We start from the raw sequence: 14559 nt of genomic DNA, 5'->3' as shown, positions 1-14559 counted from the left end.
TTATCTATCTATAAGTCCATCGTTGCTTTTTGTATTACAAGCCAGAATGTCTATGACTGTCCTACGGTCATTTTCGCAACTGTGCGTGAGTGATGGGGAATATAAACCCTCATTTGGCTATAGCCCAAGGCAAGCGCTCACACATTGCATGTTGAGTGTTTTTTGCACTCAATAAATATTGTCTGACCGCACAGTATAAGTACGTGGAGGGAGAGTGTATACAGCATACATATCTATCGCTCATCGAGGTCTCAAATGTCAGTCTGAGGCAGTCGCACACATCCACATCCTTGTCGAACCATCACGCACAGCAGCAGCAGCAGCATCGGCTCATGGGCGCCCCCAAGGCGCACTTGAGCGATTTCCCAGAGGTGCCCCAGCTTTTCAGTTCTTTGGCCAAAAATGCAAGAGCAACAACGCAACAAAGTACAAAAAGCATGGCACAAAGTCCAATTTGTTTGTAATGGCATTTACTTTGTTTACAAAATAAATTTTGTATGCATGGCGAGTAGTTGTCCCTCCAAACTTGCCCTCTCCCGCTCTGTCTCTCTGTGTCTCTGTCTATCTACATCTCTGAGTCTGAGTCGGAGTCGGAGTCGGAGTCGCGGTAAGGCGACTACAAGCTCAAAAAACCAAAAAGCAAATAACAAAATAGAAAATAGAAGAGAAAAAAGGGAGCAGTAGTACAAATATAAAATAGTAGATGGATGCATATACAAATTCTAAAATCGTTGTACCATAAAATTTCCCCATTGGGCGTTTGGGTTTTTGTTATGCCACTCTAGGCAAGGACGATTGTCTTGCCTTTTCGCTGTTTAATTTTGCAATTGTCCTTTCCGATAGATAGGGCCAGAGAGGGGTAGACAAATATAGAGTTTTTGGGTAGGAGTTATCTATTCCGGTCATGGCTGTTGCGGCTAGTGATTTATGTTTGTTTACGTTGTTCAACATTTGTTTTATTTACCGCACATACAAAACAAAAAAAAATAAAAATAAATAAAAAGCGCTACAGACCCGCACAGAAATAAGCAGCTTAGAGACAACAGCTGCCAGCACTACTACCTTAGTAAAAAATAAAATAATATTTACGTTTAGTTTTGGCTTTGACTTTGCTTTTGTGTTTCACGCATTTTCCACTGACATTTGGCCAGTTTCAGCTTTTTGCTTTAAACTCATAGTGCTTAAGAATTTATTATTTCAAAATGTTGCTGTTGGTTTTCAGTGCACTTGAGCTTAAACGGATCATTATCAGCATTTATGACATATAAACTAGAAGAGGGCTTCTTAACAACTCATAATTGATTATTAAAAAACTCGAGATTTTTATGCTTTGGCTTATGCCGTGCCAGAAGATTCAAATGTTTGAGAATTAAAATTGTATGAATCATTGCTCAGATTATTATGTCAAATGGTCTTTGAAGGCCAAGTATATTATGGATAGCGTCGCTATCCGGTGAATTCAGTTCAGATAGCAGAATGGCTTTTTATTAAGTCCGGTCAGTTCCATAGATTAGTTGAAATTATAATGCGTTATCAACGCTGAAAAACATATGTATTGCTATTTTTTAATTTTCAAGATTTCTTGCTAAGATTTCAGAAGAAATCATGAATATTTGAAAATAGCATACTGAATGACATTTTATATATGCTTTTCAGCATTTGAATTACTTGATACTGAACTCTGGCCATATTATTTTAATTTTAGTTTTAATTTCAAGCTATTATTTCTGGTGTGACGCTTCACAAGCTCATTAAATGTGACTATAATCTATTAAGACAAACATAATGAGCAATTTCAGGGAACAGATAGTGCTCGAGGGGCAGAGATAGAGAGAGACATTATCTTTATTACATATGTAAAATTATAATTAAGAATTTAAGTTTTTATTACTTGTATCAAATTCTAAGAATAAGATCAACTGAAGCTAATCTCTTATTATTCTTTGTCTATTTCTATTATATTAGCAAAATGTTATTCACTCACACAATTCACTCTTCCTGATGGGAAGCTCAAATCCTTTAAAAGACCTTAGAGATGAATTTGATAATTGGTAGATACAACTAATTTCAAGTCTGTCTAAAAAATGGAGTAAAACTGATGATTCGCTCTATCAATGCAAGGCAAGGTAAAGATTTTAAATATTGTACAAATGTAAATATATAAATATTGTTTACCATTGTATAGTTTCCTGTTGCCATTTTGCTCATGCCGATTTGCTAATTGAACATTTTCACTGATGGTGCTAGAAAATTGTTTAAATTTTTACAAATGATTAGTTTATATTAAAAATAACAGTGAAATCAAAATATATTCATAATACTTACGGTTTTCTTTTTGTATATTCGCCGACTATGTATACCAAATATATATATATTTATACATATATACATACATATATATGCATATTATTGTTCTTTTTTAGATAAATGTAAATAAGTATCTGGCCAGTTAAATGATTCAATTATTAGTAATTTCTCTCTTTAATATATATTTAACATTGAATATAGATTATGTACATATCTTGTTTGTTGATTGCGTTTAATCGTTTAAGAAATTCATGTATATATCGTGGAGACGCTGATAGAAACGTCTTAGCCATTCTCATGCCGCCTCAATGGCCTGGGGCAAAAGATTGGCGACAAGGCCATCCACCGGATCGAAAATGGGTACATTGCCTGATAATTGGGGACAGTTCTCCTGTTGGGTCTCGAGCAGCAGGGCCTTCGATATATTGTTGTCATCCAGTATCTTTTGGGCGGTCTGAAGGGCCTGCTCGGTGGGTATACGTTGTCGCGTCAATATCCAAACTATTTCTGTAATGGTCAATAAATGCAATGTCGCATGATTGTAATTAACGTTGTTGGACAAATGTCTCCCTGGTTGACCATAATGCAATTAATTATGGCGTTACATTAATTATGCCAAATGCAATAACTGATTTCTCATTTTGCATGACAAATTAGCCAAGTTTAAGGCGGGACGTGACTAGCAAACGGGGCCCAAAAGCATCCCGGCTTCCGCATACTCACTCAAATGGGCCAGGGAGAGGAAACTGGTGCAGCTGTAGACAACTGCATATGAATCGTAATCGGTACCCAGAACCAAATAGTTTGGCTTCTCCGCTTTCTCTGCAATGCAATGTATATATATATATATATATATATGTTATCTTTATTGTACATATCCAATTTACGTACGATTCTGGGAGAATGTCACTGCCAGTTGGGCGGGCGCAATGACCTTGGCTGTACCAGTCACATTCGTTGGATTTCCAAAGCTGTTTATTTCGAAGAGAGTGTTACGAGTAACCTTCAACTATACTAAATGTCTTACTCACAGTTGATTGATGGCTGCATTTACAACGGATACTGTGCTGTTATCGACAATCGTATAGTTTGCGTAATTACATTTCTTGCCTATTTCAAAGGCAAATGGATACCTTGAGTACTCATACCAGATGCCCATATACTGTAAAGTATTGCAAAAATGTTAAAAGCTTGCGTAATCAAAGTAAAATCAAAGAGTCGCTCAAAAGAGAAAAGTAAGAAAACCTGTTCAAATTTGTAGTACTTCAAACAATTATTGCTGCGAATATTAAGTGATAGACAAACACATATTTTAATTAAAGTCCACATATAACCGTAGTATTTGTTGTTAACTATGACAAATATTTGTTCATTTGTAATCTAATATATTTCTGGTTAATAGTAACGAAAGTATCGCATTTAATTGATCAATCTGTAGAGTGAATTATGGATGGATTTAAGTTTCAATTAGAAAATCGAAAGTTTTCTTTAGAATCCCATTGTTCCCTTTCAGTTTTCGGAAATATTAGCAACAAGAGAACTTGGTATAAATTTGGAATTGTTATTCATTAAAAATATATATAATAAAAATACATTCTACACTTTTCATTGAAGGTCTGTTTTGACAACATGATTGCTTTAAAGACTAAGTATGAAATTATTTTTGAAACTTATCAGATTAAAATACTTATAGATTAATCTGTTATCTGTAAGAATATCATAAGATTTTTGCATTAGTATTGGTAACTACAATTCGTTGTTGAAGATATATTAAAGAAAGTATTGAAGTTTCCACAAATACTTCAAAATAAATCAAAAAACATATCTTAAAATGCTACTATAATTATTATCAAGCAAAGTTATAAACAAATGAATCATGATTTATCTCGTTGTGTGCTCAAAATGAAATTTGTGGAATGTTACCTCTGATAAGCAAACACGAAAATTAAATTGTGCCAACTTCTTGATTGCCCACTTAGCAATTAATTAGAATAACTTCACAATTGCGTCACATTTGATTAATTAATTGCTCAGGTGCTTCAGTTCGAGTGCTGCGACAGTTTTCATATGAATTCAATTGTTTTTGAGCCACTTACCGCTTCCAAGTCAAAGGTGTCCATTATCTTAACCTCAGGACATTTGCCGGGAAAGGGCACTTGAGCCGCAACCAAGATTCCATTTATTGCCACAAATGTAAGTAGCCCAATTGAAGCACTGCAACATGTGAAGAGTTTTGCAAATGAAATTAGTTGCTTTTCCCGTTCGAGGGGTGGTTGAAGCGTAAATTCACCTGATTGGTTGCCGCATTGTTGTTGATTGCTCTGAATAGGTTGAGTGTGATTGAAAGAAGCGCTCAGCTTGCTGTATTCTCTGTCTGCTCGTTCGTTTAGCACTGCAATGCTAGCCGGCTGCAGTTCATCATTTATAGATTCATCTCTAAAAGCTTTTACTGTTCATTTATTGTTGTTGTTGTTGTTGCTGCTTATGTTCTGCTTCTATTTTCAAAGCTTTTTTCGACTGCGCTGGCGCTGCTTTATTTGTTAGGGGGGAAAAGTGAAAAGCTGACGATCCAAAAGCGGAAGGGCTTAAAGGCAGCGAGGGGAAAAGAGCAGAAGAGGAGAGGAGAGAGGATTGTTGGGCTTACATGTAAATCGAAGCTGTCAATGTGCGTTCTCGTTACACTCACTGCACGCAACGCTTTTACTCTTATTTCTTATCAGCAGCACCGTTAATTCGATCAACAACATAACATCAACTGCCAGTGCCACTGCAACTGAACAATGCACTTGTAATTGAAATTCATACAAATATGGTTGGCAAAAAAAAGTTGGCTTGAGCGTTCCGCATTTTCAGACTCAATGCCATAATTCCATAACTGAAACAATGTTATTTGCATATAAATTATGTAAAGAAAAAACCTTTTCAAATATAACAAAAATCCATTTGTTTTCATTTAGTTCATATAATATTTTATTCCACTTTATATTTACTTAGTATATTTTACAAAGTTATGACTTAGGAATAAAGACTTTATATTGGTTTAACTTTTATTAATGATAAGAACCCTTTAGTATATCATAAATGTCGCGTGTTGTTTTTTGAATGTAAACAGGAAAACGTAAACATATTTATCTACCTTACATAAATTCAACATTGCGCCACTTAATATTATCATCTGTTTAGCCATATAAAGAGTAAATTAACAAATAAACAAAACACCATATTCCAAATGGCATCCACACGCCTGCAAGCAAAACAAAGCTTTCGCTTGACTGTGGAATGTGTTTGGCACCGCCATCTATTGGCTGCGCACAACCGCTTTCACACTGGCGCCACCTGTGAGGCGCTTCTGGTTGTAGCTGTAACTAACTGTATCACGAGTCTTAGCCATTATTTATTGATATCTCTCGCACACACCTGCACACACACACACACGCACAAATATACATAAAGTACACTTACACACACAGAAAATGGTTGTGCTGCGGTTATTTATAGTTTTTTTTTAAGTGCAATTTCGTATTATTAAATTAATTAAATGTAAGCCACAAATTGAGTTAAATGTGCAAAAATGCGCCCTTGGCAAGGGGTCAAAAAATTCTGAAAGGCATTCACATATGGCCCAGACAAACTGGCTTACAAAATTATTTATTTAAGCGGGCAGTTTGTTAAGTTAAGCCCATTTTTTCTATCAAATTAATTCTTGAAAGTTCTCAAAGTCCAATTTATACAAAATATTTAAATATTTAAGAACTTTATGATATATTGGGGTGTGTTACTAAAAGTTGTAACAGATTTTTCAATTTGAGTGTGGACAAATATTCATTAACAATTGCCATTGCCATCTTATATGTATAACAATCGTCAGCTCTACATTAATAATAAGTTCTCGAGCAGACCTCGCATATTAAAATGCACACAGCCGTGTTGTGGACAGCAGAGATCTGAATGGCCTGCCAACTATTCTCGAATGGACATTTATGGCGTGCTCCAATGCTGAGCCACTGCGACAAATGAAAGAATCTGTGGAATGGGTTCTGGGAATGATTACCGGGAAATGGGAATGGGTTGGCTGATCTGCTTGGCTGGATGGATGGATGGATGGATGGAAGGCTGGCTGGTTGCTTGCAATTGGTGCTGTTGTGTGGCAGCGTGTAGTAATTAAATTTAAAATATGTACACACAAACGGATGTTTGAGTTTTGCAACACAGGTGCAACTCTGCGTGCGATAGATTGGAAGGGGAGTGTGGGGGGGGAGGGGTTGCGAGTGTGTGTGGCAATGTAGGAATATAATTTTATCAAAGGCAACCGACACGACGACGATAGCCATGCCATAAGCCAACCAACTGGACAGCTCTCTGCAGCTGCAGCTGTAGATTCTGCAAATGCAAACACACACACACACACACACACACACACACACACACTAACACACACACACACACACACACACACACACACACACACACACACACACACACCCCCCACACACACCCGGGCACAATTCAATCATATTGCCAGCATTTTAAGTGTATTTTGCGGTTATGCGCTTTATGCGCATTTTGTACTATGTAATTTGATTTATACGTCCCTGCCAGAGGCAGCCCCCGCACCCACCCCTCCAGCCGCTCTGCAGTGTTTTTTTTAAAAAGGCAAAAAAAACAGTGTTTGTGGAAAAAGGATATGCGTCCATTTAATTGACTGGTCATTGCATATTTTGGCCACAAATTGAATTAAAAATTGTTTATTGTTATGCCAGCAATTGCAACTGCAACATCTGCTGCTGCTGCTGCTTCTTCTTGTTGCAATCAACAGTTGATGTGGCAGATAGAAGCCATATAACCAACTACGGCTAAACAGCATTTGGGCAGATCCCACTCAGGATGACCTTTAACCCAATTCCTTGCGGGCAGAAGGAGTGTTTGGGGGTGGGGTGGGTGCAGCTCCTGGAAAGGACACAACATGACGCAATTTGGCTTTCTACACACCCACACACACACGCACACACGTACACACGCACACACAAAATGGTGACATGACTGCGCTTTTTGCATGCCTTGCGGCAAGGATTTTCCAAGGACTTTACAGCTAGAACAGCGCACAGTCGAGTGCACAATGGAAGCGAGTGAATCTCATTGGAGTTCAACTTATATAAGTTATGTGTTCAATGGCGTAAACCGAAGATTATAATATTATTAACATGCTAATATGCAAAAGCAGTGAAAATCTAATTGCCCACAAGAAAAAGTGCGGAAAGCCAGTTTCAATGTTAAAATATCATAATAAATCGAATCATTTTGTGTGTTCTGAAGATTAAAGATAAGATTAGACTGCATCATCATCCTCAAAATACACCCATAAATCTTAGATTGATAGTCATTTTAGAGGGTATTTTGATTATATCGTGAAGTTTGTAACACATCGAAGGAGATGTTTCTGGTTGTAAATAATTCGAAGCTGACCGGAGCGGATCACTATATCATATAGCTGTAATATAGGAACAATTCTTGTTGCCTGTTTTTCAATTATACGAATATATATATACATAAAAATATAAATATTGAAAAGAACGTTTCGATAAAAAAAGAAGTCTACGTTAAACACTCCTCTTCGATTACCAAAGATACAAGAAATTGTAAGGAGCATTTAAGCTTTGCCCATAACAAATAAGAAAACAAATCACTTTATAACTCTGTAAAGTTAGCTGACTTTTAAAACGATGTATTATTAGTTAGGTGTTGTTCTAGATAAACATTTTTCTGAGAAAATGGAATAACTTCAAAGTTATCGATGTTGCCAATACTAAATACATAATTTATTTATCACTTTGTTGTTTGCCTGCTGCTTTTTTGTCGGGCATCAGTTGTATACGAGGAGCAAACAAACAACAACAACAACAAACAACAGCAACAACAAACAACAACAACAACAATGAGCGACACAGACAACAAAGACAGAAGTGGTTGTTGAAAGTATTTTGATTTGTGCAATGCTCGAAAGTATTGTCGTTTTGGCTGCTATTTGGCGGCAATTTCTTAAATATTTTATAGCACATAACCTGTCTGGCACACATGCGCCCCGCATTCCACCTCAGCTCCTTTCCACCCCACCAATACCAACTACAGGCTGCTCCTTGCTGCTTGTTGTTGTTTGTTTTAAGGCTGAAAGTTTCGTGTTGCAGGCAGGGAAGAAGACAATGTCGTCGCTATCGTTGACTACGCTTATTGCATTATGCCATCGAGTCAGCCAAGTCAGTCAGCGTGCGTGCACAGCCAGCTAGAAGGAGGTTGTGGAAGGAAGTAGTTGGAAGGCGGCTTCAGGATATATCCTTGCCAAGTGCAGCTGATGCCACTTTTGGAGCCCCGCGGCTGTTGTTATTGTTGTTCGTTATGGCGTGCTAAGAAGAAAAACCCAGCGCGAAAAATAACAAGAAAGGAAAAACTGAAATTACATAAAAGTGATTTAGAAATACTCTTTGCCAAAATGCAGCTTCAACTTCAGCAAGTACTGAATGCGTTTAAGAACTTACTTGAGTCAAGCTGACTGATTCAATATTGTTTAAAATGAGTGTAAATTTATTTCTTTTGTCAGATCCATTGAGCTCTCTGCCTATAATACTTTCATCAAGCCTGATTCTTGAACAAAAATAAGAATTTGCATTTCTTAAATTAATTTCGTAATTAAAATTAAATAAAGCAAAACAATATTCGTTGAATACAAATTGTGTTTTAGGTGTGATACAATACTTATTTTAATAATATATGTAAACTATTTAACCCTTACAAACACAGTGGCAAAGGTGGTCAGGTTGCTTTGCAGTAGAGCATACAAATATGTGAATTGGCACAGCTTCTGCCACGCATCTAGCAACATTTCCTGAAACCGCACCACCCGACCCCTCCCCCTCCCCCACCCCACCATCCAGTCGGTGAAGTTGGCAGGTTGCTGGCTGGCAAGAAATGTTAATACCAAAAACGAACCATTTGCCGCAATGAAAATCGCGTAAATTTCATACTGATTGTAAGTGTCGCCGTTTGCCTGACGTTGCTCGCAGCTGAAGCTCAAGCTCAAGCTGGAGATGAAGATGAAGACATTGTCGAGCATGGGCTGTGGGTGGCTTCTGTTTGCCGTCTGTTTGTCTAGCTGCCCTTCTGCTTCTGCCCCCACCGGCGACCCCCCTCCCCCCCACCCTGTCTGTATGTATGTTCGTTGGCTGTCGCCTGCAGATTGTCATCATTGTCACAATTGTAGAATTTTTAGTTTTTTTTTTTCTGTCGCTTCAGCGCTGATTTGCTTGCCATTTTGCGGCATTTACCATAAGCATTCGCTGGCATCGCCATAACTGAAACCCAGAGGATAAGCTAAGGACCTCAGCCAAAATGCCCTTCGATTGCATTAATGGCAGCGAATGACAGCGTCCAGCGCCATCTGCAAATCTCTCAAATGAGAAAACTTTTACTCCGCTGCCAGCCAAGATGTTCTCCATGTCGTTTGGTTGTCTTTCCATTTCACACACACAAACATACACACACACACACACACACACACACACTCAGGCACAGAGTGTGAGAGTGTGTAACTGATTCTGAAATTAGATCAACTTTCTATGCTGAGAATTAAATATGGATGCATACACAGAATGACCATGGTTGACATGTGCTTTTAGAGTTGATGGTTTGATTTTTGTTTGGCCATACACTCAGAAAAACATCGTTCTAGTTCTTACAAAAAATGTTTAAGTAACCGAAAAAAAATATCTTAAGCATAGAAAGCTAGTAAAATCCGAAAACATTAAAGATTTATAATGAAATAAGCAACAAACAAAGCTAATAAAAGAGGTCGGTTTACAGAGTGAAAAAAGAACAGCCTGGAAATTAAATTACTCTTATGTTTAGAGAGAACTCTGTTCGATTTTTTTCTGAGTGCACAAACAAAGAATTAAGTGAGCATGTATTCAATAAAACTACACTGAACTTAAAGGTCTGCAAATGTGGAAAAAGCTACATTATTGAGAAATATATATCTTATACTGTGAAAAATTTGTGCTTAAATCAATTTTATGTTGATTTGTTTAATAAGTGCCAAATGTGGGAAGGAAAATAGAATTTTTGTTCATATTTCAAAAAATTTCGGTCTCTAAAGTTTCTCATTGCCTACGATAAAAACTTGCCAATTAAGTAAAATATTTAGGCATGTAACTTTTGAGGCAACAATTTGTTAGATACTTTTCACTGTCAATGAATTAATTTTATTTTCCAGATAAGCCAAAATACCGTTATTGTTAATATAATATTTTTGGGCGAATACTGATTGTTGTTTAAACAGCAACTAGTAACACACTCGAGTGACAACTGCGACAACTTGGAACTGTGATTAAAAAATAATTTCAGTGAAATATATGACAGCAGATGAAAATGTAGCCAGGCACGTCTCATATTTGCTAGAAATGGAGTGAGGAAGAGGGGATGAGTAGGGAATGGGGGGAGAGGGATACAAACAAAAGCGGGAAAAGTCAAAGAAAACATTTGTCAGACATTGGGAAGACTGATGGCGTTTTTGATGGTCGAAAATCAAGTTGGTTTTTACGTGCCGCTCAACGACAGTAACTGTACTGACTCTGTCTGTGTGTGTGTGTGTGTTTGTGTGTGTGTAGGAATTTTGCTGTGGATATCAAAGGTCGCAGCTGCTGCAAATGGCTGGTGCTTTGGTGAAATGAGAGCGCGTCGAAGCAGTGTGCCATTGGCTATGAGAAATCGCTCGTCATTATTGATGCTTGCGAAAATTCGCTAGAATCGCACACATGTACCCCTCACCCACCAACACCCCCCACCCACACTCACACCCACACCACCGGCTTACACCCACCCAACTTCCCCCGACTCCAGGCGGCGGTGCGCCATAAATTATGCCACTTTCTGTGTTGGCTTGCTGCACGAATATAGACATCTGTAGCTGTGTGAAAAATCGTGCCCCAAAAACTTTGACCTGCACCTCGCAACCACCCTCCCCCGCCCTACCTCCCCCTCCAAAATAAACCACCCAAATCCGACCCCTGAAGTAAAACTGATGCCAACTTATTGAAAATCACTTAGACACACATGTGACGCCCGACTTGGGCCGAATATATACGTTACGTGAGCGTAAAACTGAAACTCCCAACTCCGCCGTAGTTTACTCCGCCACTTTGTATAATTTATGTGTGCACATTAGAATTTATTTTGTTCGGCCTCTCGGCCAGAAATGGGGCTAATCTTATGTGGTGTGTTATGTGTTTGCCGAGTGACATAGGAATGACAGGCGTATCCAAGCTGCGACCAGTTGAAACAATTTAAAAATATTTTAAGGCAATCATGGCTAACAGATTTGGCTCAGAGATTGAGCAAACAGAACAATAAATTAACTATTTCTGTAGCTCTGATCAAGAATATATATATAATGTTGCATACTTTTGATCAAAAAAGAAAATAATATTTAATTAATTTTTGTCTGCTGATAAGCAAAGTTTTTCTATTTATTTTTACAATCGTCAAAGTATTCTTAGCGTTCCTTGCACAATTGTTGTTGCCTTTTGGTTCTTGGGTCAACTTGTTGGTTACCTGAGGGCTTCTATGCAACGATTACTAGCAAATGTTCTCTTGTACACAAATCAAATCTCAAGCGTTGCTTTAAAGACTGTTTAAACTGGCTGCTGAGTGGGTGGGTTGGATGTGGTCAGCAGCAGTCGCGCTTGGCTGCACTTGATAAACGATTCGTCTTCGGAAGGATATGCGTTGAGGAAGAGCAACGGGTTTTGTGTTCCAAGCAGGGCAAAGCAGAAACCCCAAACTAAGCCTAAGCATTGTCAAACATCGGACATTCTAAGGCTGCTAATAGACACAACCGAGTGGCAGCCAGCGACGACATATTTGTAATTTATGGCCAGAGACGCCAGCATCGCTGAATGAATGTTGGCTATCTTCGCAGTTGGTAAAGCGGACAACGGCAACGACAACGACAACGGCAGCGACTATCTCAGTGTTAGTCTTGGCGAGGTTGTCGGAGAGGTACTTCCCAGCGAGTCCAGTTAACGTCCTCTACGCACTGCTTTGTGTCGCTGTCAGTGGTCGTTGTCTGTAATTGTTTTCCTAATGGAAGGCACCCCAAACATTTTGACCGCACTTAAGTTGTCATCCGAGTATGTGCCGTACAAATTTATGAGCTACCCATTCGATGGCTGCGTTGAGTTCTGGCAAAGTTGTACTTGTTGTTCCTGGTTACATGGATCTGTAATCGGACGCTGTCAATTTCAAGTACGTCGATTTTTCAAGGTGTATCCTGCACAATAGAGCTTTTCAATCAATATCAAAATATTACTTAAATATATATTTATTTTGCATAATCTGCAAGAATGTATTTCCATTCATTTTTTTTTATATAAGGAGACATAACAATTTCCACGACCAGCAGACGAAATTGTTCGCTCGATTTGGTTGAAAGTGTAAGAATTATCTATAATGTGGAACTATCTATAGTGTGCAAGAATTATCTATAATGTCTAGTTTGGGAATCGAAAGATCAAGCGTCATTATGTTTAAGGAAGGGGGAGAAATTGAGAGAAATTAAATGACTTAAAAGCACTTCTCTTCTTATGATTTGGCACCCACAGCATTATTGTCTTTTGGCATATTATCAATTGGTTAGATTCGTCTTCGTCGTGTTAACTGCTCCTTTTATTAGATTTCAATTTAAAGATGCGTTCATCTTTGGTTTCATGAAGTTTATATGTGAAGGATGCACAGAAAGCATAGTTGCTGAACATCAGTCGGAAACAAGTATCAATGCTCCAATTGAGGATGCTCGACTAGGAGATATCCTGAATCCATCCGTCCTACAGCTCTTAATCAATAACAGGTTTAAAAATCCGCATACTCTCATTATATATAGATATAATATATTATATAAAGAACGCCGTGCTTATGCAGACATCACTCAATCAATTTAAAAACAAACAAACAAAAAAAAAAAACATTTTAAGTTTTATCATTTAGAAAAATGCTTATTTTTTGATTGCTTTTATAATGATAATGAATGACTTTTTGACCTGTTCAGTTGTTGTTTAGCTTGGTGTCCATTTCTTAATTGCAAATCCCTCTGACTATGCCATTAAACACTAAGCAATTTTTGGTAGAAAAATGAATTCATGTAAAAAGGTTTGCCGAAATGCAAGCATGAATCCACAATGGCGAAAGCAAATCCTTTGGCCAAGAGCTACACACAATCACACATAGCTAACAGCCAGCAAGGAGGCAACTCAATTAGTTGCACGCATCCATTAGATATTCCAGGCACAGTTACAGAACGATTGCAAAGCCATAAAATAGCCAAAGGCCGCATTGAAAAGACCAAAAGAAGATTATTTTTGTACGCAAGGAGAGGATGGGTCGCCCATGGAACGGACTCTCTCCAAGCCAAAAAACAAAATGAGACCAAAGATGTCACGCAGCGCAGGGTTGCCCGAGGGATTTGCCATAACCCAACAAAATATTATGTATTATATATTGTATGACATTTTGTTATGAATACTAATCTGACGGTTGGAACTTTAAAGGGGCCACAAACCACTTTGCATAATGTTGAATACGACTACAAGTGTGAAAAGCAATAAAATTTGCAAGGATTCCCAATAAACAAAGAGTTTCACTGTTTCCATATAATATTGTGATTTTTTCAGAGAACTTGCAATGATTGAAGCACATTAAAATGACCGGCTATTAATACAATGAAACCATTCAAATGAGATAAATAGGTTAAGCGGAAGAAGGACCAAAGAAGGTATACAAATTCTAGATCTGATTTCACATGCCAAAGTTGAACACGGATAGACAATTTTTAATTTTCATTATATTAAAGTATATGCAAATTATTCCTATAAGCTAAAACTAATATTACTTATTTACAGAAGATTATCTGGATGCTGAGTCCTGGAAGCTGTTAGATAGGCTGCTAGTGATTATTAGGCTGCTTTGATTATTCGTATTATTGTTAGAGTCTGTGCACTGGAAGCACTTCAATCGCTTGTGTCTCTCTATCTATAATCCAGATAAAAACACCAAGTTGAGGTTGAACATGGTTGTTGCTGGGCTGTCCTGTCTGCCACTTGTTGCTCACCTGTGCAATAATTGATGTAAGTCTGTCAACGTTGTCAAGTGGCACAGCCGTTGGCTGCCTTTGCAATTGCTTCTTGCTTTTGCTGCTGTCGCTGTCTTTTTGCA

At 37.9% G+C, this 14559-nt stretch overlaps 1 protein-coding gene across 1 annotated transcript; it reads right to left on the bottom strand.

Moving 5' to 3' along the window:
• Nucleotides 1-2462: 2462 nt before the first annotated feature.
• On the bottom strand, nucleotides 2463-4701 carry LOC6562866 (apolipoprotein D). The gene is made up of 6 exons (XM_032736462.2): nucleotides 4598-4701; nucleotides 4404-4521; nucleotides 3339-3469; nucleotides 3199-3278; nucleotides 3031-3129; nucleotides 2463-2814 (listed from the first exon to the last, which is right to left on the bottom strand). The coding sequence occupies exons 1-6, from the start codon at nucleotides 4612-4614 to the stop codon at nucleotides 2603-2605; spliced, it is 657 nt and encodes a 218-aa protein (XP_032592353.1). The 5' UTR covers nucleotides 4615-4701; the 3' UTR covers nucleotides 2463-2602.
• Nucleotides 4702-14559: the final 9858 nt, after the last annotated feature.

Source organism: Drosophila grimshawi, unplaced genomic scaffold, assembly GCF_018153295.1.
Source record: "Drosophila grimshawi isolate 15287-2541.00 unplaced genomic scaffold, ASM1815329v1 contig_1377, whole genome shotgun sequence".
Classification (NCBI taxonomy): domain Eukaryota; kingdom Metazoa; phylum Arthropoda; class Insecta; order Diptera; family Drosophilidae; genus Drosophila; species Drosophila grimshawi.
Note: the sequence above shows the minus strand (reverse complement) of the source record. Positions and strands in the feature narration are given on the sequence as shown.